Source organism: Chanodichthys erythropterus, chromosome 11 (assembly GCF_024489055.1).
Source record: "Chanodichthys erythropterus isolate Z2021 chromosome 11, ASM2448905v1, whole genome shotgun sequence".
Lineage (NCBI taxonomy): Eukaryota > Metazoa > Chordata > Actinopteri > Cypriniformes > Xenocyprididae > Chanodichthys > Chanodichthys erythropterus.
This window is the reverse complement of record NC_090231.1, coordinates 19857610-19884924: the sequence shown is the minus strand read 5'-3', so window position 1 is coordinate 19884924 and position 27315 is coordinate 19857610. Positions and strand designations below refer to the sequence as shown.

The following is a 27315-nucleotide window of genomic DNA, read 5'->3' as shown; positions in this document are numbered from 1 at the left end:
AGTCAAGAGCCCAACCAAACGTTTACCTACATAATGGTGACTTCAAACTTTCTTATTTTCAATAAAACATCAACATATAAACCTCTGTTCATTCTCATTAAGACGTTTTGTATGAATGAAAGTCAAACTGCACTGTAAGTGAAGATGCTGAGAACTAGAGAGATCTGTTAGTGTTTTGTTTTTCTGTTGCTGCCCGTCATGTGACAGTGTTTTCAACTTATTTTTAAATAAGGAGATTTTACTTTGATTTTGTGGTTTTTGTTTGGCAGCCGTTGCTGCCAGTCATTTGACCGTTTTATCATCTAACTGTTTTGTTATTGTATTAATTACAGATTATTCTTGTAATTTTACATTCATTTGTATGTAATTTTTCTGTATAAAAAATGTGAATTACTGTAATTTGTCATTAATGTCATACTTAAAATAACAGCTAAGTTGTTAATTTAGATAATTTTACAGAGTTTTGACTACAATTTAAAATAAAAGAAAACGACCTGAAAAAAAATTATTTTCTGTAAAATTAGGATTTATTTATTATTATTATTATTATTATTTACAGTGTAGGTATGATGACTTTCTATGCACTGTACATCATCACATTAGCTCTAATGCTTTGCTATATGAATGTACTGATCAGGGCCTATATTATATTTTTGATTTATTGGGCTGTGGTCATTTCCTCGTGTCCTCAGAGTAAATATTTTTCACAAAATGTGTACTAAAATAATTAGATTTAAAACATTTATTATAATTGTAGTCTAATTATGTTTCTCATACAATATGATAGAAGTTATCTGAAATAATGTGAAATATATTTTTTCCCTCAAAAAATGTTGAATACCACATCTATAATTAAAACCAATAATAATTTTCCACCTCGTTGTAAGATTTTTAATGATGGTTTAGTAATATTAAAAGTATTATAAGTATTATAAGTCGTAATCTAAATTAAAATTGCACTATTAGTTTTATAATAGACCCTATGCAAAGCTTTTGACATGTTATTATGAAATTACACTTATATTGTATCACATAATATCAGGGGACATATTGTCACTTGCTGAATGCAAAAAGTATTCAAGTTTATATTAGAAGTCTATTAGTATTAATAATTAATGTCATTGAGTTGTATGATTTTTGACAACTTCCCTTTTACGAACTTTTGATTTTTCCATAACCCAAAACACTAAATGGTAGGAATAGCTTATTACTATAGTGAGCAGGAGTCTCAGACATATACGCTCATGAAGGTGAGGTAACAGCTCCCTCTATCCATCAAATCAGACCAGACCACTGATGAAAACCAGGATGCAACTATGGGATGCGGTCGGACAAGTGCGCTGATGCTGGGGAAATATTTCAGTTTTCTTTAATGGCAGAGAACACCAAAACAAAAAGGACTCAACACGAGGATTTAGATGGCTCCACACGAAGATGTTTGCAGTCGATTTTAGTCTGTAAAACAGAGAGGGGAAACAAAAGCGTGCTCGTGAATATGAGCACGAGAAGAGACACTGAGACAAAACCAGAAAACAGCGATGTTTCATCAACACAAGCAGAGCTTAATTTGTTTTCGTCGCTCTTCTTACAATAAACACAAAATGTTTAAATTTAATTTAACACTTCCACTGTCTGCTCAACACGCGCCTGGAGTAATGATTTGTGCGGTACTATAATGGCATTAACAGACTTGAAAACCTCCGTGTTTGAAGACATATCGAAAAGGAAATAAGTGTGTACAGTAAGTCTGACGGCTGCATCACCAAACCCGTGTATGTTTTACCTGTATCGACACTTATAATTACAGAAATGACGAGCAGTCTCTCTTTTTGTACGGAATATTGTTCTGGTTGGACTCAAATGAGCAGTCAAGACAGACATGGAACAGCGCAACATCAACCAACACACATACAGCTCCCGTGGTGACACCGGTTAGACATGGTAGTTTTACTGAGAAAAACACGTCTATGGTAAGTATTCACGATTATCAAAGAAATAATAACTGACTGTGACATTTATTTCAAATGTAGGCATAACCATGTAAATGTCACTTATAATGAATACCCTTTAGTACATCAGACTCGAATGTGGTGGGGAAGTTTTGAATGCCATTGTTGTATATGTTCATCAATTATAAAGGAAACAGTCTTTAGATGTTCTATTATCAGTATTTTGAGTGTGAAGCAGATCATTTCAACATCTTTTGAAATTCTAGCTTTACAAGATCAACACTGAAGGATACTGGTCTGAATTTTCCACTGAGTGGGTGATGTTACTGTGATGAGGATGCGCTTTCCTCTGAAGAAGATCCGCAAGCAGTTCAAACTCCTTCTGCTGCTCGTTTTGCTTATGTTTGCCATTGGGTTCACGTATCTTCACATCAACCAAGGCAAAGCCATCAAACTCCACTTCAACTATGGGAAAGGTCAGTATGGATGACGCTGAACATGATTTCTGCAAGTACATATTTGTTGGTCCTGGAACAACGTTCCAATTAATTAATCAGGCTTGAGGGACAAGCTTACACTTTGTCAACTTTAAGCTTACAACCAAGGTTAAGTGCTTCTACATCAGTGTTATTCAGCTATCATTTCCCTCTGATTTTAGGGATAAGTTATGGGTTATTTTAGGGGATAAAACTAACTTTTCTGACAGGAATGATGTTCCAGGATTAACTAAATATGTTGAGGCAGGAGCATGTCATATTTGGCAAAATCACAGTGACTGGATGACATTTTAGGCTTGAATATTCATATTTCTTATCAGAGGACAGTAAGGCCCACTGAAGCCTTAATAAGCATATCCTCAATAGATTGGACAAAAATATATGTTAAGCTGACTTTGAAAATTAGACTGTTCATAATTATCAATTCAGTGTTTCTTTTGGGTTTCAAGAGCAGGTTAATGAGGAAGACAGTACAGTAAAATAGAGCTGTCCGTTGCTAAAGCCATTGTATGATCTAAATGAGAATTTTTCCTTCAGGTTAAAGTTTAATTATCGTCTATTTCTGCCCAGCTAACTGCTGATTATTCCTAAACTAATTTGTACTTTGAGTTGTACAACCATTAGTACTACAGATAAGACTTGAAGCGGCTGTGTGCAAAGATTATTTTCCTTTATGCTTTTAAAGAGAAATTAAGTCTAACCCACAGGCACAATTTGATGAATGTCCTGAAAGGTACCAATTCAGTGAAAAGAGTTCCCTTTCTTTAATTACTGTCTGGATTAATCACTTACCACACAATTCTAAGAGCACTAGTAGTGACCTTTACACAATTTTCTGTTATACTTGGTGTTGTGTGTGTGTGTGCATTAAAGAGGTTGGCGTAAATTGCGTATCCAGAGTGTTAGTCATACAGTAGATAAAAAGAATACAATTTATACCAAATAGTTAGAAATTATGAATTTCAGTGCTCAGACATTTTTATTCAGCTCATATGATGTGATGTATATATATTTTATCTGCTTAGCACTAAATAACATTGCATTAAAACATTTAAACATTTTTACATTTAAAATAGACAAAAATGTTTTAACAACATTATTCTGATGGATGTGCTGATGTCCATGCATAATACAGAGTTTGAATGTTGTTTGGAACTTATCCAATAATCAGTACATTCACTAATTAACATAGGGGGAGACCAGGGAGTGTTGTAAGTTAATGTGAGGTCAGCTGTAACACTGTCAGTCTGACCAGTCAGAACAGAGCTGTGGTGATGTCATCAATATCATACATTTTCATTACCTTTTTGAGTTTGCAGGAGAAGTGGCATGTGACTGTGAGCAACACCGTAGATTTTATGATTCTATGTGTAGTTGTATTGACTGAGAAGATAGCATCATGAAAATAAGCTTGAAAATGCATGCTGACAGTATGCATTCTAAATCTTTGAGTCATGCATTGTAATGATCGCAGGAATCACTTACTCTAGCGATAGCTGGACGTGAGGCCCACACGGCATGGGATGTTTTTTCAAGTTTATTTTGTCAAACCGAAAAAAAAAAAGAAAAAAAAAATCAACCACTGCAGGATGCAGCATTATTAAGAAGTCCTCGGATGTTGCAACACATGCCACTCCCTTGCCATCGATGGCAAGACCTGGTCCCACTCGCTACAACACAGGCACTCACTTTTGGTCAGCATGGGTTGGCAAGCCCCACACTTGCACCACCAGTTCAAAGCTGCTCTCCTTCTCCCGTCTGTTCAGCCACACTTTCTTGCCCTTTCATGTTCCAAAAGCTCATCTTCAGTTCAAATAGATATGGTTCAGGATCTGCACCAAAGTAAATACCTTCTGAATCATCTCCCACAAATGTCTCCATGGTTGCAAGGCACGCTCTCTGTGCAAGCAGGTGGTCACGTTGGTTATGTTGACGGAAGTTAGCTTATTTTCAGGCGCTGCATAATATCATTGTGCCTGCTGCACCCATGGTACAGCAGCAAAGTTCTTTGATTATTACGCAGGAACGAGAGTATGGTTCCTAGCCATATCGGCCTAGAAAATCGCAACTTTTCCTTTTCCGTCGGCCTTAGTACATGATATAACTACAGAAGAGTCAAGTTTTAAATAGCAAAATTTCAAAAATAATCTAATCAGATTCAATGAACTATGCTAAGCTGAAGCTAAAACTGCTACCGCCACACCCAGTGATCGGCTGAATGGATTTGAAAACGGTAAAACTCAACTGTTTAACTCTAGGGGAGTTGGAAAATGAGCCCATTTTCAAAAACAGTGGCGTGTTCCTTTAAGAGGTGAAGTGTACTCCCATAAGGGAATGCTACTGAGACCACATCCTGCACGTAGGAGGTAATATGTGGAAATTACACATATGGACTGCCCCAATCAGGGCAGTGCTACATATATAGCCTTTCCCTTCTGCTGGTCTCCGTAGCAGACGAAGAGCTGGTCTGAGGTCCTAAAGCATGCGTAAGGGACAGAGCAGAGCAAGGGCAGTGCTTGCAGTTTCAACACCTGATCCCTGAATGGTGTCGTAGGAACCTTGGGCACGTATCTGGGCCAGGGTCTCAGGATTATGTGAGAGTAGGCCGGTTCAAACTTCAGGCTTGATTCATTGACCGAAAATGCCTGCAGGTCCATTACCAGTGTTATCCAACTGTCTCCACAGAACAGCAGTGATAGACACTTCTCTGTGTAAGCGCTGTCCTTCCTTCTGTCCCAGCAGGCGCGGGGGGTTTTGGCGACTTATACAGGGCAATGGAAGGGGCAGCAATAGTGGCATTTTGGTAGGTATCCCAATTCGTCAGTTGTTCTGACGTAACATTGAACATGACTGGCTGTAAGGGAACGTCTCGGTTACGTATGTCACCCTCTTTCGATGAAGGAGGGAATGGAGACGTTACGTCCAGTCGCCACCATTGCTGTACCGCTCCACAGTGAAAACTCTTCCTTCGCGGGGTGGAGTGTGCGATGCAAATCTTGCATGCCAATGTCCATTGGCTCATTTAGTTTATACTCGAAGGTGATCGGGTCGTTGAATCGTTCTGAAATATCATCTCCGTTCCCTCCTTCAGGGAACAAGGTTTACATATATGTTTGTTTTTTCCATACCACACCAATATCCTCTCTCATGCAAAAATATTATTTGTTGTGAAGAAATTTGTAAATAATTTCTAATTTAGCATTCTAAAACAACTAAATTGGATTTTTTAATCACAGTCTCTCATTAACTTTTACCTTGAAGCCATATGTCCTTTGTTATTAGAGATGAAGTAATTGTTGTGGATTAGCTGATAAACCATGACTGTATTTGAGAGGAATAAATTTGTATATTTCTAATTATAGCATAAAGGTTCTAGGCTTTTCCCCCATTGGTTTTGCAGTGATTGAGATTTAAAAATGTTATCTAGTTGCTGTGAATTCTGTGGCTGAAGTTGACAGGCAGAGAAATTAGAAGTACAGACTCTTTTAACCCATAGGTTAATGAAATTTGTGTTAAGCTTCTCTCAACACACAAGGTAATGCTTATGCAAATGAGTGTTTTGGACAGATGCCACTATTATCTCAAGTGTGGGAAGTAAGAGGGCAAATCTCTAAAGTCACTTCACCTGGTTAGTCATTAGTCAGAGGGGAGGTAAACGTCTTGGAGGGCATGTTGATCTCTGTGGACAAATATCTTTTGGAGACACACTTATTGTCACACTGAAATAGATTTTAAATAAAAATGGCCAAGCCTGATGTAACTGGGACACAAGGCACATCACTAAAATTATTAATCTCAACAAGCAGAATAGTTTTCTGAATTGCTTTTATACTGTGCATCTTGAATGCTACTCTTTTCATCAGTGGGAGGGATGCTGCATTTGTATTTAGGTGACTGAACAGTCCGTTGTCTGTTGACTTGGCTCGGGGCAAGGACACATGTAGCAGGTGGTGGTCCACTCAGCACCAAGACAGGAAGAGCAAAAAACATGCAGATTTTGATGAGCATACTGCCAGTCAGAGAATTCAGGCAGAAACACATTTTGATATATGAAATCTTATTCAAGATGACTAGTTAGAAGAGACAGCAGAAACAAGTTATTCGTAGCTAAGACAGCCAATCATATGTTTACATATGTATGGTTTACAGTAACAATAAAAAATATGGTTAAAAATATTTAAAAAATAAAAACATGTATTACTTTTGTACATCTAATTGTGAACTTTTATGTGCAAAATATTTCTAAAAAATGTTATGAACAGGTCAGCTCTTGAACAGCTCGATTGAAAAAAAAAAAGTGTTTTTAATTAATGGAACTCCTATAGTTTAAGTATTTTTATTTAATATAAAATGACATTAAACACACATAAAAAAATGTGTTTGTCCAGTCAGCTTAAAGCACATGCTAAAGATTTACCCAGTATAGTTTACGATCACTGATCAAGTAAAGTACTTTTCTGTGGCACTTGGCACAGGCTACTGTACCTATCACGGATATCTTTTATTTTATTTATGAATTGCAATTTAAACAAAATTAAACAAAAGTAAAGCATTTTGTAAAATGAAGTGAAGTTCTTCAACCCTGGTCCACAAAGGAAAATTTATGAAATATGATATAATACAACCATGCATATGACTGGCTGATTGCGCAGAGTACATCCATGACCATCCATCATCATTGACATTGTGTGTCTCTGCTTGGTGCTTGAATGTCCATGCAAGCAGCACTGCTTTGGGATTTTCAGTGTTTCACATCTTGGCAGCTTCTAGAATCACAACATAGATCACTTCATAGATCTGTCTGCTGCTTCTATACTGCATGATGGAGCAGTTTGTTTACCACACATTTAGTTAATTGGGAGGCAGTCGGCTGACATCTAAGGAGCCATTCATGCGTCACCTACACCTGCTATGAAGACTGAGCCCGACCTGTGTGGGTCATATACATTTAGGTTTGAAGCCACTGGGAGGCACTCAGAATGGATAAGCCCATCTGTGCTAGGCTCATTTTCCTTGTTCAGTAGGATATCACAGATATTAATGTATGAAATGAAACTGAATGCTCATTTGAAACCTTTTCAAAGCATACAGTAATATGATAACTGTGGTCACAGATGAAGCTCTTATTGGACTTGCTGGGTCTAGGTGCCTTCAAGCAACACAGCATGTTTCATAGACCCAAACGCACTGCATAACATTAAAAAAAAAAAAAGAAAAAAAAAAAAGAATTGGCTGCATCTCATTGTCTTTGATTTCAGTTGCTGGAACCTCAAACTCTCATTGGTATTCCTGGAGGCAGCAGTGGCTCTGGCTCTGGGGCTGAAGATGTGCTCTGCGTGGCCTGAGTCCAATTGTAGAGGAGCCATTATCATTCTTTATTCATGGCTCTTTTATTTAGGAACAGCCAACTATATGTGCGGTTGCAGGTTGCATGTACATTTTTAACAAATATTCTTTTACTGTAAGAAGTTTACATATCACTATACAGAGTTTGGATCCTATACATTATTTAAAAATGTTGTTTAATTGCATCCTTTATCTTATTAGTAATCTTTGCCAATAGTGATAATTTGTTTACCTTTCCAAACTCATGTCATGAGCAAAAGTCAGAGATTGGCAGTTGCCAATGTATTGAGCATAAATCATCTTGGTAACACTCTACAATAATGTCCAATTGTTAACAATAGTTAATGTATTAACTAACAAGAACTAACCATAAGCAATATATTTGTTACTGTATTTGTTAATCTTTGTTAACTTTGGTTAATAAAAACAGCAGTTCATTGTTTCTTCATATTACTTCATAGTGCATTAACTAATTTTACCAAGTATTAGTAAATGTTGAAATTACCATTAACAAAGAGTAATAAATGCTATAGAAGTGCAGTTCATGTTAACTAATGTAGTTAACTAATTTTAAGTAATGAACCTTATTGTAAAGTGTTACCATAATCATATGTACAGGCAGTTTTGCAGTGAGAAGGAAAGGAAAACACTTCTAAATCCATCTGCTAGGCTGACACTACAGGTGCAGGTTCTTCAGTTAATCCTCAGAAAATGGTGTGACATTTAGTCATGCCATCATTATATCTTTTTTTTCTTTCTGTCTGTCTCTCTTCTCAGCTGAGCTGTATTAGTTTGGGCTTATTAGGGTAAAACCACAATATCGTCACTTAAAGAGTGTACAATATATATATATATATATATATATATATATATATTGCCAAAAGTTTTGGGACGCCTGCCTTTACGTGCACATGAACTTTAATTACATCCCATTCTTAATCCGTAGGGTTTAATAGGGAGTTAGCCCACCCTTTGCAGCTATAACAGCTTCAACTCTTCTGAGAAGGCTTTCCACGAGGTTTAAGAGTGTTTATGGGAATTTTTGGCCATTCTTCTAGAAGCGAATTTTTGACCATTCTTCTCCGCTCTAATTCATCCCAAAGGTGTCTTTATGGATCTTGCTTTGTGCACTGCTGCGCAGTCATGTTGGAACAGGAAGTGACCATCCCCAAACTGTTGACACAAAGTTGAGAGCATGAAATTGTCCAAAATGTCTTGGTATGCTGAAGCATTAAGAGTTCCTTTCACTGGAACTAAGGGGCCAAGCACAACCCCTGAAAAACAACCCCATACCATAATCCCCCCTCCACCAAACTTTACACTTGGCACAATGCAGTCAGGCAGGTACCGTTCTCCTGGCAACTGCCAAACCCAGACTTGTCCATCGGATTGCCAGACAGAGAAGAGAGATTCGTCACTCCAGAGAACACGTCTCCACTGCTCTAGAGTCCAGTGGCGGCGTGCTTTACACCACAGCATCCGACGCTTTGCATTTCACTTGAAAATTAATTACTCACCCTCATGACGTTCCACACCCGTAAGACCTTTGTTAATCTTCGGAACTCAAATTAAGATATTTTAGTTGAAATCCAATGGTTCCGTGAGGCCTTCATAGGGAGCATTGACACTTCCTCTTTCAAGATCCACAAAGGTACTAAAAACATATTTAAATCAGTTCATGTGAGTACAGTTGTTCAATATTAATATTATAAAGTGACGAGAATATTTTTAAACCCAAAATAACAACTTATTTAGTGATGGCCGATTTCAAAACACTGCTTCAGGAAGATTCGGAGCACAAATGAGTTAGTGTGTCGAATCATGATTCAGATAACGTGTCAAACTGCCAGCGGCTGAAATCACGTGACTTTGGCGCTTCGAACAGCAGATTCAATACACTGATTCATTTGTGATCCGATGCTTCCTGAAGCATTGTTTTAAAAATCGGCCATCACTAAATAAGTCGTTATTTAGTTTTGTTTGGCGCTCCAAAAATATTCTCGTTGCTTTATAATATTAATATTGAACCACTGTACTCACATGAACCGATTTAAATATGTTTTTAGTACCTTTATGGATCTTGAGAGAGGAAGTGTCATTGCTCCTTGTGGAGGCCTCACGAAGCATATCTTAATTTGTGTTGCGAAGATTAACGAAGGTCTTACGGGTGTGGAACGTCATGAGGGTGAGTAATTAATGACAAAATTTTCATTTTTGGTTGAACTAACCCTTTAAAGAAAAAATTAACCACTTCATCTGATGTTTTTGAATAAAATAGCCTTGACAGCCTACTTACTAGAGTTCCTCTCAACTACTGTCTGTAGAACTGTTCTCTCCCACCAGCGCAGTCGGTCTTGTACACACACAAGTGTGACGTGCGCAGTGGACCAAACCACTGAGGCAAGGGAGGGGTGACTCAAAATGTTTCTAAACTTAAAACGCCCGTTTGCGTTTGTATTGCTTTACTACTTACATAATTATTTTAAGTATATATCATGTATTTACAATACTTACAATACAGCACTCAGATGGGGGGGTCCTGCCACGTTGCAATATTTAAAATATTTCCATTTTAAACCATGAAGGCGAGCTAGTGGATATCATACAAACAATGTGCAAACTTTTTGTGAGAGTTATGGGGGTGAAGAAGTCTCACACGCTAGTCAGATATTCACTATAGAAACTGAAAGTAAAAACTGACTGAGTTTTTGGCATCTGTCGCTGCATTAAAAGCGCATATTCTCTTGGAGACAATTTATTTTCTTAATATTTCTCTTGTGGCCCATAGTGAGAAAAAAATAGTATTTTCTTTTTTTTTTGTGAATCGAGAAGTATTTCGTTGTTTTTAATTGAGTAAGCTATCTAACTAATATTTTATCCTCGTAGTGTGTCAGTTATGTGGTGATGTGCTATGATATCGCAAGGCAAATGAATTGCAATATTAATTTAATAATAAAAGTAACATGATAATAATAAGAATAAGTTAATAGCCCTGCATGCCCGTCCGCTATACGCCACTGTTAAAAGATAAACGCCGTTCAGGCACAGCATCAAATCGATGACCTGTTTTATCCAAATCCACATGCATGGACCATTCAGTGTTCAGTACTGCAATGTCCGAGTCTGTCCTGTCACATGGTGTTTCTCATATGTTTTCAGTCAGCGCAAGCAAGAAACATTTACTAGACTGTGGACTAGCTTTGACTCTCTGAACAGCGGCCGCGTACAGCTGAATTTTTATGATGCTGAACGCATCTTTCCGCGCTCACAGGCAAGGGAGTATCTTTGAAAGGCCCGCGCGCTCAAGGGCAAAGGAGTTTTTTTATTCCTCCTCTATTTTTATTTTATTTCATTTCCTTACTTTTGTGTAAGCCTGAATATCTCTATTCAGCCAAGTTTAATTTAATTAAATTTGAAATTTATGCTTTTATTTGCCTATTTATTTGCTCTGCCTATGCTTTTATTTAATCTTAGTTGTTCTTTAAAAAAAACAATAACATTTTTATAGCCCATTTAATGTGTTTATTATAAACAAATTATTAAACGATGATTTGAAATGAATAAATGTAACAAAACTGTGCATTGCATTTACTGTCCTGTGCTGCAGCACCCCCAGAACCCCCACTTCCCGCGCATTTGACGGTCGGTTTTGTTTGGTTACGAGATTTCAATAACGTCTGTATTATTCTGTTACAAGATTTCAGTGACGGCCGGTTTTGTTTGGTTATGAGATTTCATTGACAGTCGGTTTTGATCCTTTACGAGATTTCAATGACATTCGGCATTGTTTCTGATGCAAAAATTTATTAACTATTTAGGGGCCAAGCCCCGAAGGGGCTGTAGCCCCTATTGTAATTGTACGTTTTCCCTTTTATTATTATTATTCTTCCTCCCGAATGGGAGTCTATGGCAGCCCTATCAACGGAACATGAGAAAATGATGAAATTTGGCACAGTTGTAGAGATGCTCATGAATAGTGATTGGACCAAATTTGGAGTCTCTAGAACCAACTCTATAGCGCCACCACCAGTTCAAAATTTCAACATTCTAACGGTTTTAACATTTGAACTGTTTGTCATAGAAAAATTAAATTTAGTTCATCTGATTCGTCTCTTCATGCTGATGCTATTCAACTTCTTACATTAAGTCTCCACCCATTACAGTAGCGGCCATTTTGAAAAGTACAGTATTTGTTTTTTTCGCTTCTCCTCCTTCAAAATTTGTCCAATTTTGTCCAAACTTTGATCAAGTGATCTTTGGTCTGAGCCGCACAGAAATGACTGAACAGATTTTTTTTATTCATCTTTGTTCAAAAGTTATGATGTCACGAAGTTAACAAGGTTGACCCAAAATTGCTATAGAGGCTGTATCTCGGCCAAACTTTGAGCAATCAAAACTAAAATTGGTACACTTAATCAAGACCATGATCTGAGGTTCCATGCCAAATTTGGGAACAGCGCCACCTACAGGTCATGAGATCTGAAAAATGGCTATTTTGGCCAATAACTTTTGAACACTTTATTAGAAAATCAAGATCTTGGTGTCTATGGATTCCCTGTGCCATGCCGAATCCGAGGATATCGAATTCGTCAACATCGGATGAACCACGTGTCCGCCATTTTGAATTTTGTCATAAATTGCAATAACTTTTAAACAATTTGACATATCATCACAAAGTTTGGTACATATGACCATCAGAGTGTCCTGAAGGTACATGAGAAGTTTCAGCACAGCGCCACCTAGTGTTCCACAGATATAATGATTTTTGCAAAATTGCTTATAACTTTTGAAAACATTATCCAAAATTTGTCTGCTTTATGTCATTTTATTCCCTGGCTTATGCCGATTTGTCATTTTCCTTAAATGTACCTGTCTGCCATATTGAATTAAATCAAAAACAGTTTTTTCGCTACTCCTCCCACAAATTTTGGTCAATTTTGTCCAAAATCAGCTCAGATGATCTTTGGACCGAGCCGCACAGAAATGACTGAACGGATTTTTGATATTCGCTACCATTCCCAAGATATTCATCTCTGAATGTGACCTTGCTTGTGTTTGTTGTCTTATACTAGTTAGCTTAGCACAGTAATTGCTTAGCATGCTAAACTATTGCTATTCTTTCTAATGTGGTCTTCAGTCAACAGGTTAACCAAAACTTAGTTGGCATTAAATAACTTTGCATACTAATATGGTTAACATGCTATGAAGCTTTTTTTTTGTGAACTCTTTCTCACACTGAAACCTCTGCTTAGCATACTGATGAACTTGCATGGCTGATTAGCTCAATGTGTTACGCCACGGATCCCGAATGCTCTGCATCGTGGGTTCGAAACTCAGTGTGACACATGCCCAGACCGCATGAGGTACTGTGGCAGGAAAAGATGCAGAACTTGTGTCTGTTCTAGGCATTCTGCCTAAAACTGGTCTAATCTGAAGCTATCACATGCAATTCCTTTATGTCCAAATTCGTAGTTATTCTTCTTCCCCTGTATGGTAATCAATGAACCATAAGAAGGAAAATTATCAAATTTGGCATGCTTGTAGTGATAGTAATTAAAAGTAATTTGACCAACTTTGGAGTATCTAGGACTAAGTCTATAGCGCCACCACCAGTTCAAATATTCACTTTTGTAAAGGTTATAACTTTTGAACCCTTTGTTCCAGAAAAATGAATGTCAATACAACTGATTCCTCTCTTCATACTGATCACATTCAATATCTTACATTAAGACTCCACCCAGTACAGTAGTGGCCATTTTGAAAAGTACAGTATTCCATTTTTTCACTACTCGTCCTACAATTTTTGTCGAATTTTGTCCAAAATCAGCTCAGGTGATCTTTGGACCGAGCCGCACAGAAATGACTGAATGGATTTTTGATATTCGCTACCATTCCCAAGATATTCATCTCTGAATGTGACCTTGCTTGTGTTTGTTGTCTTATGCTAGTTAGCTTTGCTAATTGCTTAGCATGCTAACCAGTTGTCATTCTCTTTAATGTGGCTCTTCAGCTATCAAGTTAACCATGAGCTTCATTAGCATTAAGTTAGCTTAGCATGCTAATATGGTTAGCATGCTAAGTAATGCTTTTTTGTAAATTCTTTCTTACACTAAAAGTTCTCTTCCACAAATTGTTGAATGTGCATCCTCAAGTAGCTCAATGTGTAAAGCCAGTTACCTGATGAGCTCTGCACCCCAAGATAGTGGGTTCGAATCCCAGGTGGAGCGGTTTTATGAAATAGTGTGTTTTGATTCCTTTACTGCCTCTTGGATTAGAAATAAATGCTTTTTGTTTCATGCTGTGTTCATTTTCATCTAAGCTTATGTACATAAGTTCTGAGTTCATTTTCGCCCGTAATTCTGAACCAGCTGTTTCATGTTTGTTCATTTTCTGCTGTTTTTCCTCTTCCTGCTCTGTATTGCGCTACAGCATGATGAGCTGCAGAATGATCTAAAGTAGTTATTAAATATAACATTCAGTGCAGTTTTATAAAAATTCTTCATTTTGAGTTTATTTTCACATGAACTAATGAACTTCGGCAGGTGTGCCAACATTCACCTGCACAGTGGCGCAATGAGTTGAGAAATGGACATTGGACCCGGAGGTTGTGGGTTCGAATCCCGTGTGGGGTGCCTTTATACAATTGTGTGTAATGAGTCATTTTGATACCTTTTTTATCCAAATAAGCATTGTACTAATCTTAATTCCTCTTGAATGAGATACAAGTGTTTTTAGTTCATTCCGTGTTCATTCTCTGAACTTCTATTAATTTTCATTTCGTTTCCACCTGTCCTTCTGAACGAGCTGTTTAGCATGTACATTCAATTTCTGCTGTTTTTGCTCTTCCTGCTCCGTATTGCGCTACTGCCCCTTCTGGGGCTTGGCCCCGAATTGCTGCTTGCAGCTATATTTATTCATTACAATTAAATTTAGCCTCACACGCAAACTTTAATCGATAATGAAAATACTTAATAAAACCAAAAGGTAAAATAACAACCATAAAGAAGCAGTCAATAGTTAATAATAAAATTTAGAGTATTGTATCTAATAGATGAAAATCAAAAAGAGCAATAATTAAGACATTTGCAGATAAGAGACAGGAAGTAGAAGCCAAGGAGATCAAAGGAGGGAAGAAAGCTGAATTATCAATGACCCGGTTAGCTTTATACCATGAGCATATAGGGAAATTTACATCCCACACAAACTGATGTTTTTATATTAAAAGGAAAGGTTAAATGGTTTTTTTGTCAATGGTTTTTTTGTCCCATTTGTCATAGACTGGTCCAGTGTCAAAAATAGATATAAGAGTTGTTTTGACCCCCTTTGGGGAATTTTGCAAATCTTACCCTTTTAAATGTCATCAGGAATAATATTTTGATCAGATTCAAATTCAAATGGTTAATTCTGAAAAACATCACTTCTACCGTACTGGGCAGGCGTCCAGTGTCTAACCACAAACGTGTCAGCGTGACCTGTCACACTGTAACACTTGAAGAACAACTGAACATAACAAGCATACTCTTAAATATAAAATAAGAATAAAAAAAAAAACAAACATTTGGTTTTGTTCTATTACGAGATTTCAATGATGGTCGTTTTTTGTTCCTCTCAATAGCAGTCAATTTCGTTCCTTTAGGAGTTCTCAGTAGCAGTCAGTTTCATTCCTTTATGAGATCTAAATGATGGTCGGTTTTGTTCCTTTGCAAGATTTCAATGACAGTCGGTTTTGTACCTTCACGAGATTTTAGTGACGGTTGGTTTTGTTCCTTTACGAGATTTCAGTGACGGTCAGTTTTGTTTGCTTACAAAATTTCAATGACTGTAAGATTTGAATAATGGTCGGTTTTCTTCTGTTATGAGATTTCAAAGACAGTAAGTTTTGTTTCTTTGTTCTTTTACAAGATTTCAAAGTCAGTTTTGTTTCGTTACAAGATATCAATAGTAAATAAATAATCTTTCCAAAATAGAAACATTTTGTAACAATATACACCACTGTTCAAAAGTAATTAAACTGATAACAAGTGATAGTAAAGGCTTGTATTGTTAGAAAATAATAAATTCTGTTCTTTTTAACTTTTTATTTACCAATACATCCTGAAAAAGGATCACAGGTTCCAAAAATATTAAACAGCACAACTGTTTCCAACACTGATAATAAATCAACATATTAGAATGGTTTCTGAAGGATCATATGACACTGAAGACTGGAGTAATGGCTGATTAAAATTCAGCTTTTTAAAGTATTTTAAAGTATGTTAAAATAGAAAAAACATTATTTTAAATTGTAATAATATATCACAATATTTCAGTTTTTCTGTATTTTTTTAATCAAATAAATACAGGCTTGATGAGCATATGAGGTTTTTTAGAAACAATAGTAATGAAAAAAATTGCTTCCATGAAAGTTGTAATAAAGAACTTTATAATTTGTGATATGAAACTAACTAACTAACTAACTAACTAACTAACTAACTAACTAACTAACTAACTAACTAACTAACTAACTAACTAACTGTATGGTACACAGCAAAATCCCCAGTGTTAAATTAACACCCCCAGAATACGTGTCCACACTACAGGGTGTTAAAAGTAACACTGAAGCAGTGATACAGTTTTTCTCAGTCGCTCTGGCACATTTCTCAGATCAGAACTGAAATTCTCAAATCTACTTGTTCAAACTTCACATCATCTATCACTTGTGCACATCATAAAAGCAGTTTCTCATTCTTTTGAACAAATTGCAAATGCTTTGCTACATTCATACAATTGATTATGTACAATTGTCTGCTATTTCCTACATTATCAATTGCTAATTTGCATCATTAAATGCAAAATGGATGACCTAGTTATCATGATGTGTCAAGTATTGTCTATACATTTGTATTAGACTTGTAAATGTGTCCTGAATTGATGAATTTTGCAGGTGAATCCTGAATTTCACAAATCTATTCAAGGGAATGTAAAGCATTAGATCAACCAATGACCCAACCAGTTCTCTAAAACAGCTCAAAGATGCATGTCATGAATCTTCAACTGGAAAGCATATACAGAGCATAACACAAGAGTTACAATTTCTAATAATGGAAGAACAACATGGAAACAAACAGGGTCAACAACTGGAAAGAAGAAGAGTAAGAATGTGTGGTAGAAGGTTATAGGGAGGCAAAACAGAGGAAGAGGCAAAGGAATTAGGCACGTTTCTGATTAAATAAGGGCCACGATTGTGAACTACATTCTCAGTTATGACCTTACAATGGGTTATGTGGGTCTAAAGGTGCAGCCAAATGTTGGGAGAACAACCTTTTCCTCAATCATTCAAGCATTTCGTAGACATAACAGGTATGTATGTCAGCAATACTGTACTTTAACACTCTGTACACTGTACCTCTAATGAGAAAGAATAAAATTTAGTTGTGTAAATATATATATATATAATATATATATATATATATATATATATATATATATATATATATATATATATATATATATATATATATAATATATATATATATATATATATATGAAGAGTTTCGTTGCAAAACGAGATAACTCCGTTTTTAACATTTTTGTCAAAACATGTTTATTATTATGTTATCATGTTATTATTTTGTTTTATGGTGCTACTTAACTGTATTTAAGTTATGAAGGTTTATATATTATATATATATAATTTTTTTTTTGTCCTGCTGTATATATACATCATTTTTCTCAGTCGCTTTGGTGCATTTCTGACATCACTATTTACATTTGCACAATAGTTAGTTCAACCTCCACAACATTTAGTCATTTGTGCACATCATAGTAGCAGTTTCTCATTCCTTTGAACAAATTGCAAATGCTTTTGGACATGCATCAATTGCTTTCATACAACTCTCTGCTGTTTTATAACATTATCATTTGCTTATGTCATGTCAGTCACAATGAACTATACTTGTGAATGCTGAATAGACATTCCATATAAAACTAATAGTCCTCATTTCATTGCTTGAGTCATTGCATACAAAAATGTTGAACTAGTTGTCAAATCTGTCAAGCTAATTTTACACATTTTTTTAAATCTTTTTTTTTTTTTCTGAAAATGTCTCCTAAATTGAACAATTTCTCTCAGGTGAATCTCAACTTTCACTGATGAGAAGGGGTGTGTGAAGCACTAGTTGCAACCAATGATAAGCCACTTCTCTACAATCACTGTCAGAGCTGAATCCCATAAACCACCACTTTACAAGCATATATGAACCAAGCACATGATAGGATGCTGGTGGTATATGTAGCGTCTGGACCAATCAGCCACACAATTATTCATGGTATTCAATGAATTACCCATAAACTCACTCTCACTATCAAAGTTCTCTGAACTCATCCCCCTAAAACTGCAACCAACATCCCAAGTGTAGCTAGCACACAGGCACAACTAGGTGTCCTGTTACAGTTATATGGTACTTTTATGATCCATAAGAATGCTGTAGAGACTAGTGACTCATCCTTCCTGAGAAGGACAAATAAACTCTCTTAATCCTACGTATTCTCTATATAACCACTTGGGAAATGTATAAACATGTATCCAAGTTTCCCATCTCATGACTTTCCTTTTATAGGCTTTATTCTATGTATTAATTCTCTCTTTTGAACTATTTTGGTATTAATGTTCCATAGTTGCAAATGTATAGTTAACTGAGATCACATTGGCAGCATGCTTGGTATCTACGGACTCCAACTTTCATTTCCTATTTGGTAATTTATGTTACATGTTACTAACTCTGTGACACATTAGTATTATAAGAATCTAGAGGGTTCTTCTCTCAAACATCCAATCCAGTGTCTTATGCTAATATCTTGCTACAGAACAAAGACTCGTAAAACTTCCCTCCGAGGGGGCAACTCCTTATTGGCTCAGACACCTTAAGAGGGTGTGATGTCTCCACCTCTTATATTCATGGATCACAAGATAAAACCTCTCTCTTCCTGCTCTTCCTCCTCTTCTTCCTTTTTTTACTGACAAATGCTGACGTCAAGATGACGCTTTAAGAAGCTAGAAGCTTCTAAGGAACCCCAAGCTTGTGCCAGGCCTCGGCCTAGACCTTCCATTCACCAAAGATCCTCTGAATCCAACTGGTTCTCTTTCATCAAGACAATATCAGCAAAGATTCAACGGGAGCCTCCACAAATTGCATCAGGACAGTTTTAATTCAACTTGGAGAGACATGCAAGTATCAAACTTAGTCTCATCATCGGATACATTGAGTATCCTTACCCCTTTTAAAGAAGGGCCTGTTAAAACTAAACTGATGGTTTGCTCAAGGCTGTTGATCTGCTGAATGTCCAACAATGCTGTAACTTCTTGCTTCCTGTACTCTGCTTTCTCTCTCTCTCTTGGTAAACTGTATGCATGTATGTGTGTGAATGTTAGAGTAGTTTAAGCGTTTAGTCTAGTTAATAAAGTCTTGTTCATGTCACACGTAAGGTTGTCCGTGTTTTGCGCTCATGTACGGGAGTCCCTATTCATGTCGGTCCTGACTACAGGCTTTTAGTAGAATAAGATTGTTATTTCCCATAACCTGGAAATGAACATTTCTTAGTTAATAAACAATTAACACTGTGTGTTCATTGAACAACAGGTTAATTGATTGTAATATTAATTTTATTACATTAAGTTAATTTTATTGACTGATTAAAATATTAATAATTAATTATAACTAGTTATGATTAATTATTCATATTTATTTTGAGCTAATTTGCTACAAATGGTGGAGAATGCGGGCATGAATAAACAAAGATTATGAGCTTAAACCACTGTCAATTTAAAAGTGTGCATTTGATAATTCCAGTCAGAATATGTCAGACGATGCGCATTTTGGTCACTAATTGCTGGCTTGTTAGATGCTGATAAAGTGATGGCTTGAATTGACATCTCTACTGTAACTGAAAGAGTCTACTCTTGACACATTTTAGCATATGTTCAAATGGTATCAGTGTAAAGTTAATCTGATTTTAGCGAAGAAATCCTAATCTCAGTATTAGAGCGTAAGCCTGTGTTGACGAAGGAATCTCAGCTCAGCGGCATGTAAACTGTACCAGAATTGATTATTCTGCTTTGGTTGGAGAAATACCAATTGCAGTATTGCTTAACCTGTTTCTGATGAATGAATCTCAGTACAGTGTTATATAAATGTAGATTTGGGTAATGCTCCCCTGTTATAGTTAAGATTGATGTCATTCATCTAAACTTTGCCTGCACCTACAAGCATAGCTACCTTTTGACCAAAACTGTGTTTCACTCGCTGAAAGGAATATCAGTATTCATGCACAAGACGGACTTAACTATATATGCTTAAACAAGCTTTGACTTACAGCAAACTGTGTAATTACCCTTTAAACAAGTACAAGACGTTGTTTAAAGTAGAGAGAAGAGTTTACATGAGTAAAATTTGCAAATGCCAAAACATATTTGCATTTTACTGAATGTAATATCAAGTTTTTGAAAATCTGAAAGTATAAGCGTCACATTTTAACTCTATACGTAACTTGTTTGAAATGAGCAGACAGTCTCAATAAACTGTTTGAATTGCCCAAATGTGCATTGGTTCCCATGACAACGACTTGTCACAGGAAGTGCTAACTCATCACCCTGTGATGCCATATTGTAAACAAACCAGGCTAGGTGGCTAAGCTAACCTCACCTAGCAGCCCTGCACCTCAGGCTAAGCTAACTAATAGCTTCTACAGTTAGTGGTTAGCATCATTTACGTGAAGCCTTTAACTATAGCTTGTGTGTATGCAGTGTGAACTGATCTAAACCAATTTCCCTTAACCACATTCCTGGTTTTCTGATTTCTTTCTTTCCTTACCTTTAATTCTTCTCAGCTAATTTCACCTGCACTTAGGTGCATTTCTCCCTGAACACTGTTCAGCTAAATCTGCAGTTACTAGGGTGATTAAATCTAAATTTAATTACATGTAAACTGTTTAACTAAAGAAGAATTCTAGGATTTATTGAGATATTTCAATAACACGTTGACTAAACTTCTGGGAGGGACACACACATGGTGTGGTCCTGAACACGCTGCAGCTGTGACCAACTATAGAGTGATTTCCAAAGCTAATCTAATTGTTAATCACTAGTGCTATTGACTATTCCCAATACCAGGTCATTCTGCTGTTTTAATCACTTCTTTAAATATTTTATTGATTTTAATTATAATAGCAGTCAGCTATTTGTTTATTTCTTTCATCTATGTGATTTATTTACATTTTCCTGTTTAGTCTTGTGTGGTTTAATTTCCCAATATAACCACAAGCAACTAGACATACTCTCCTTCTTGATTTTGTTTATTTACAACAGTTGCTTCAATTTTATGAGCCAGTTACAAAGGAATCCGAATGATTGCTATGGCATAATTTTGAGCACCACTAATAAGCACAATCTAATAGGAAAGCTCTCCTCTTCCTCTCTCTTTCTCTTTTCCATTTGTTCGGAGGTCAAGCCTGTTGTGAGCCATCAGTAAGAAATACTAAGAAATAATTTGACCACAAGAACCATCTTAAGTCATTTATTAAACCTAGCTGTATTTTATACACCTGGCTGCTCACTGTGCCTTTAGCCCTAAATTCTGTTTGATCTTGCTGTAGTCTCTTGCCCTTACTCTCACCACAAGCGTGCCTAAATGTTGCAGATGCTCAGCCTAACTGCCCAGATGGCAGACCAAAAGGACTGGCTATGTGTCGTGAGGAACACCCTCCTAACCAGTGCTGCTGATCAATTACAGCACCAGAGCCAAAAGCAACTGGACAAAGATGGAAGAGAAGTAAAGGCAGATGACTCAAACCAGAGGTGTGATCACAATTATCTGACTGAAGTCAACTTCTTCTTGGCCCACATCCTCGCTGTTTTGAAACAGGAGGTGAACAACCTCAAACTCCAGATCACAGAGACTCACAAGGAGCTGATGCATGCTAAAAGCCACATAGACCAGCTAGAGATGGAGGCTCGGGACAGACACAAGGACCCTGACAGAATAGAGACACAGAAGAAAAGAGAACTGAGACTCTCTTACCTGCAGCAAACAGAACCACTGCAGGAGAAACATCTCACTTCACTGCATGGAGTCAGCAGAAGAACCTCCCCCAGCCAAGCACAGAGGTACAGAGGGGGAAGCCAAAGCCTTCTGCTTGACACCTTATCAGCCAATTTCCTGAAATCCTCTGCAGCTGCAGAAGGAGAAGGATTAATTCAGACAGACCCAGGTACCAGACCTACCACAGGGAGAAGCCAGGGATGGGAGCATCCTCTTCCTGCAGACACAGCAGGATCTCCAACAGCAGGCAGCACAAGGACGACTGGACACGCCTGCATCGGACCTGCAGGAGCTTCTAACGCTAGTAAGATAGCTCCTTGAACAGTTCTTACCTGAGGAGTACTCAGAAGTAGAAGCTTCTGACCACTCACACAACACCAGCTCAGAGACCTGAGCTTGTCTACTGTCTACATCAACCGCAATGGAACGACCACCACTCCAAGAGACACATACAACCAGAGCCCATCACAGCCTTCCAGCCTTGTGTGCCAGTGGTGTGTCTGATCTCTCTACACCTTCAACGTCGTTCGCTGTTGTCCATAGAAAGAACAACAACGATCGAAAGGGGGGATGTAGCGTCTGGACCAATCAGCCACACAATTATTCATGGTATTCAATGAATTACCCATAAACTCACTCTCACTATCAAAGTTCTCTGAACTCATCCCCCTAAAACTGCAACCAACATCCCAAGTGTAGCTAGCACACAGGCACAACTAGGTGTCCTGTTACAGTTATATGGTACTTTTATGATCCATAAGAATGCTGTAGAGACTAGTGACTCATCCTTCCTGAGAAGGACAAATAAACTCTCTTAATCCTACGTATTCTCTATATAACCACTTGGGAAATGTATAAACATGTATCCAAGTTTCCCATCTCATGACTTTCCTTTTATAGGCTTTATTCTATGTATTAATTCTCTCTTTTTGAACTATTTTGGTATTAATGTTCCATAGTTGCAAATGTATAGTTAACTGAGATCACATTGGCAGCATGCTTGGTATCTACGGACTCCAACTTTCATTTCCTATTTGGTAATTTATGTTACATGTTACTAACTCTGTGACACATTAGTATTATAAGAATCTAGAGGGTTCTTCTCTCAAACATCCAATCCAGTGTCTTATGCTAATATCTTGCCACAGAACAAAGACTCGTAAAACTTCTCCGTGGGGGCAACTCCTTATTGGCTCAGACACCTTAAGAGGGTGTGATGTCTCCACCCCTTATATTCATGGATCACAAGATAAAACCTCTCTCTTCCTGCTCTTCCTCCTCTTCTTCCTTTTTTTACTGACAAATGCTGACGTCAAGATGACGCTTTAAGAAGCTAGAAGCTTCTAAGGAACCCCAAGCTTGTGCCAGGCCTCGGCCTAGACCTTCCATTCACCAAAGATCCTCTGAATCCAACTGGTTCTCTTTCATCAAGACAATATCAGCAAAGATTCAACGGGAGCCTCCACAAATTGCATCAGGACAGTTTTAATTCAACTTGGAGAGACATGCAAGTATCAAACTTAGTCTCATCATCGGATACATTGAGTATCCTTACCCCTTTTAAAGAAGGGCCTGTTAAAACTAAACTGATGGTTTGCTCAAGGCTGTTGATCTGCTGAATGTCCAACAATGCTGTAACTTCTTGCTTCCTGTACTCTGCTTTCTCTCTCTCTTGGTAAACTGTATGCATGTATGTGTGTGAATGTTAGAGTAGTTTAAGCGTTTAGTCTAGTTAATAAAGTCTTGTTCATGTCACACGTAAGGTTGTCCGTGTTTTGCGCTCATGTACGGGAGTCCCTATTCATGTCGGTCCTGACTACAGGCTTTTAGTAGAATAAGACTGTTATTTCCCATAACCTGGAAATGAACATTTCTTAGTTAATAAACAATTAACACTGTGTGTTCATTGAACAACAGGTTAATTGATTGTAATATTAATTTTATTACATTAAGTTAATTTTATTGACTGATTAAAATATTAATAATTAATTATAACTAGTTATGATTAATTATTCATATTTATTTTGAGCTAATTTGCTACATATATCTCCATCCCTACTCACCATTCCTAAATCCAATAGAGGATTTTTTTTTTCTCTTACTGGAGGTGAAAGGTATATGACCGGAATCCACGTACACAAATGGCCCTGCTAGTGGCCATGGATGCAGCATGTGATGACATCACAGCAGAGTCCTGCAGAGGGTGGATTTGCCACTCGAGGAGATACTTTCCTCGCTGCATTGCAAGAGATGATATTCGCTGTGATGTAGATGAAATTATGTGGCTAGACAGAGAGGAACGTCTGGATGTGCATGAATGATTACAGTACTACACTCTAAAAAATGCTGGGTTGTTTCAACCCAAATGTGGGTCAAATATGGACAAACCCAACTGTTGGGTTAAAAAATGCATTTAAAAATTTAACCCAATGGTTGGGTTTGTCCATTTTTGACCGAAACTTGGGTTGAAACAACCCAGCATTTTTTAGAGTGTATGTATGTTGTATGTTCAGTGCCAATATGTACTGCAATATTGTAGAGCTGTGCACAATATTAACAGGGAGTTTATGTTTGTTGTAAATAAGGGTGTATTATTTTCTTTTGCACAATGCAAATTAGAATTGCAAAGAGCATATGTAGTAAAAATGTGAAACATAAATATTCAGTGTCTTGTACTCACTTACCTCACTAAATACCGTCATGTGTAACTTTACTGTATTTTTCAAATGGCTGTGCAAATAGTATATAGTGCTGTCTTGAGCATTTTCAGGTAGTGTCACCCAGATCTGACTTTTTTGCATTGGAAAACATTGACAGAGTAAACTGTCATAATGAAAACATGACAAAGCCATTTGACTATCTTGTTCATAAACAATGGTGTCAGGACTTTTCATTTTGATGACACTGACACTCTCATTGACATGAATACTGCTTTTGAGGAATGACCTATCCATTTTGAGCAAGTGACACACTTTTGCAGGTTATCAACTAGGTTTTGCAGTTTGTACTAATTGTTTTGAGAACTGCATTAACTGTTGTGCAAATGTAAATAGTGATATGAATCTGTATGTCTTCTGTTCCAGATGTATACCACATTATCATTATTATTTATTTTAGTTTACTTATTTATTTATTATTATGTTCTTAGTTTTAATTATTTAAATGTTCTTTCTGTTCTCATATGTATTTGTATATGTATGTACCAAGAGTACCAAGAGCTCCTGAAGAAAACCACAACAAATTCCTTGTGTGTTTGTGCACACCTGGTGAATAAAGCTCATTTTGATTCTGATACTGTAATCTTAATATTACAGTTGCATTTTTACACTTACAGTAGAATATTATACTTGCTTTACACTTGCAGTATATAGTAGGCTAAATTAACTTCATACAGATATATACTATATCACACACATACCCATGAATACATAAATACAGTGTACGTATATAGTCTTGTCTTTTTCATTTATCACTAGGACATTTACAGTAATTTGTCGACAGACCAACAGTAAAAGCACAACTGTGAATCCTGTTTTTTGCGACTAATATCCCATATACAGTAATGTGTCCATTTGTACTGTTAATGTTGATATTTGCCATACAGAAAAAGTGCAGTCTTGTGTGGTTTCAATCGCTGCCATCAAAACCGTAGCCATAGTTTACATTTGAAAATGCTGACAGTGTACACTGTTATACTGACAACATGGCTAAGCATTTTGACTATCTTGTTCGAGAACAATGACACAAGGACTTGTTTTATTAGTTTTTCTCTGGCTGTTTTAACTTTTTGGCTGTTTGTAAAGCAGAATTACAGAATTTCCTTTAACTAGACTGCATTTTTCGTTCAAATTGCAGCTCTGCAAGTGTGTGTTTGCTATGCCTCATTAACTAAATATATAAAACATATATAATGTTAAAATTAACAAAATATAAAAGGTATAATGCCTTATATGTTGCTGTGTGTATGTACTGCTTATATGCTCAATAAATATGCAGTACCAAATCTTATCACATGAATTAAATCTCTCAAGATCTCAGCAGAGGAGGATTAAACAACTTAACAAACAGCCTTACCAGCTTCACTTTTGACTAAACAGATAGACTTCATTTCAGTCACCATTATGGTGGTCCGTATTTGCTTTAGTTGTGCAGTTTGACTCTTTTTAACATTAGTTGTACTTTGGCTGCTGTGACTGTGTTTGTTTCAGAAAGAGAAGCTGATGATGTTGTTTATTTGATAAACATAATATCATTGTATAGCTGGCTGATGTCATCTAGGATTCATGCTAAATGATATGTTTTCATTATTAATTATAGCAAGACTGTAATTCTATATAATTCACATTGAGCATTTTGAACTGTAACACCTGTTAGACTCTCTCAGACACCAAAACTCATCTTATAAATCTCAACAATGGTGACATGGTTCATGTCGCATTGCATTCTATAACAGGCTATTGAGTTGAAATTAACTGCATTATGTATGGGAGACATACAAAAAAAAAAAAAAAAAATGCAGGGCTGGGGTCTTCCATCATGTTTTGATTTACATTTATATAAAGAAAGCTTAATGTATATATCGGTTAAGCGTACCTATTAAGCCCACTAAAATCTAAGTTTAGGTGTTTTTCATAGATATTAAAATGGTTTATATGAAAAATAATTTGTTAAAATGCAAGATTTCTCTCTCATTTGAAAATGCATTTATTAGTTGATGTACATTTTAGAATATAAAATTAAGATATTTTATGAATAAAGTCAGAAGTCTGTCATGGGCTAAATTGGTACTTTTGGCAACATTTAAGCCCACATGTGTTCCAAATGAGCCCACATCATGACCAATTCACAAAATATAAAAATCTATTGGTTTTAAAGAAGTAAAACATCAATATATTTATTCAGTGACAGGGAAGTATTTAAAAATTTATTTTTACTAATGTTTGATTAGAGCCCTGGGTTGGATGGGTAGGTGTTAGTGTCTGGGGGTCCAGGATGGTGGTCTGGAGCTTTAAGTCAGCTTGACTCTACAGTTGTAGCTGGAATTTTGACTGGGTGTATCTCGAGAGCCAAGCCGAGTTGGGGCTCCATCCTCTGGGCTTACGGGAGATCCTAGTGGGCCCCCCATGCACGGAGTATGGAGCCTTAACTCGGCTTGGTTCTCCGGTTATGCCCGGTTATACATAAGGAACTTTAGGATACGACAGGCTCCATCTCAATTGAATTAATGTGTGTAATTTGTAGGCCTATCTAAATATAGTTGTAAATTAAAGTAGTAAGTAAGGTAACTTCAGGTAAAAGGTTAGTTAGGTAAAAGTACACAAAGAAATGTTAGCATTAAACACTTTCACTCAGAAAATTTATCAAAGTTTGTAATTAGAGGGATTCCTCTTAAATGGCTTAAATGGTTCCACAGTAAGTAATGGTGAAAAATTAAGTTTTCCTTTAAAA

At 36.6% G+C, this 27315-nt stretch overlaps 1 protein-coding gene across 1 annotated transcript in view; it reads left to right on the top strand.

The window, feature by feature from the left end:
* Positions 1–2280: 2280 nt before the first annotated feature.
* Positions 2281–27315, top strand: part of b4galnt4b (beta-1,4-N-acetyl-galactosaminyl transferase 4b) — a 130416-nt gene continuing 105381 nt past the window's right edge. Inside the window, exon 1 of the mRNA XM_067400559.1 lies at positions 2281–2425. Coding sequence (XP_067256660.1) covers positions 2281–2425 — 145 coding nt within the window. The remainder of the gene's footprint in view (positions 2426–27315) is intronic.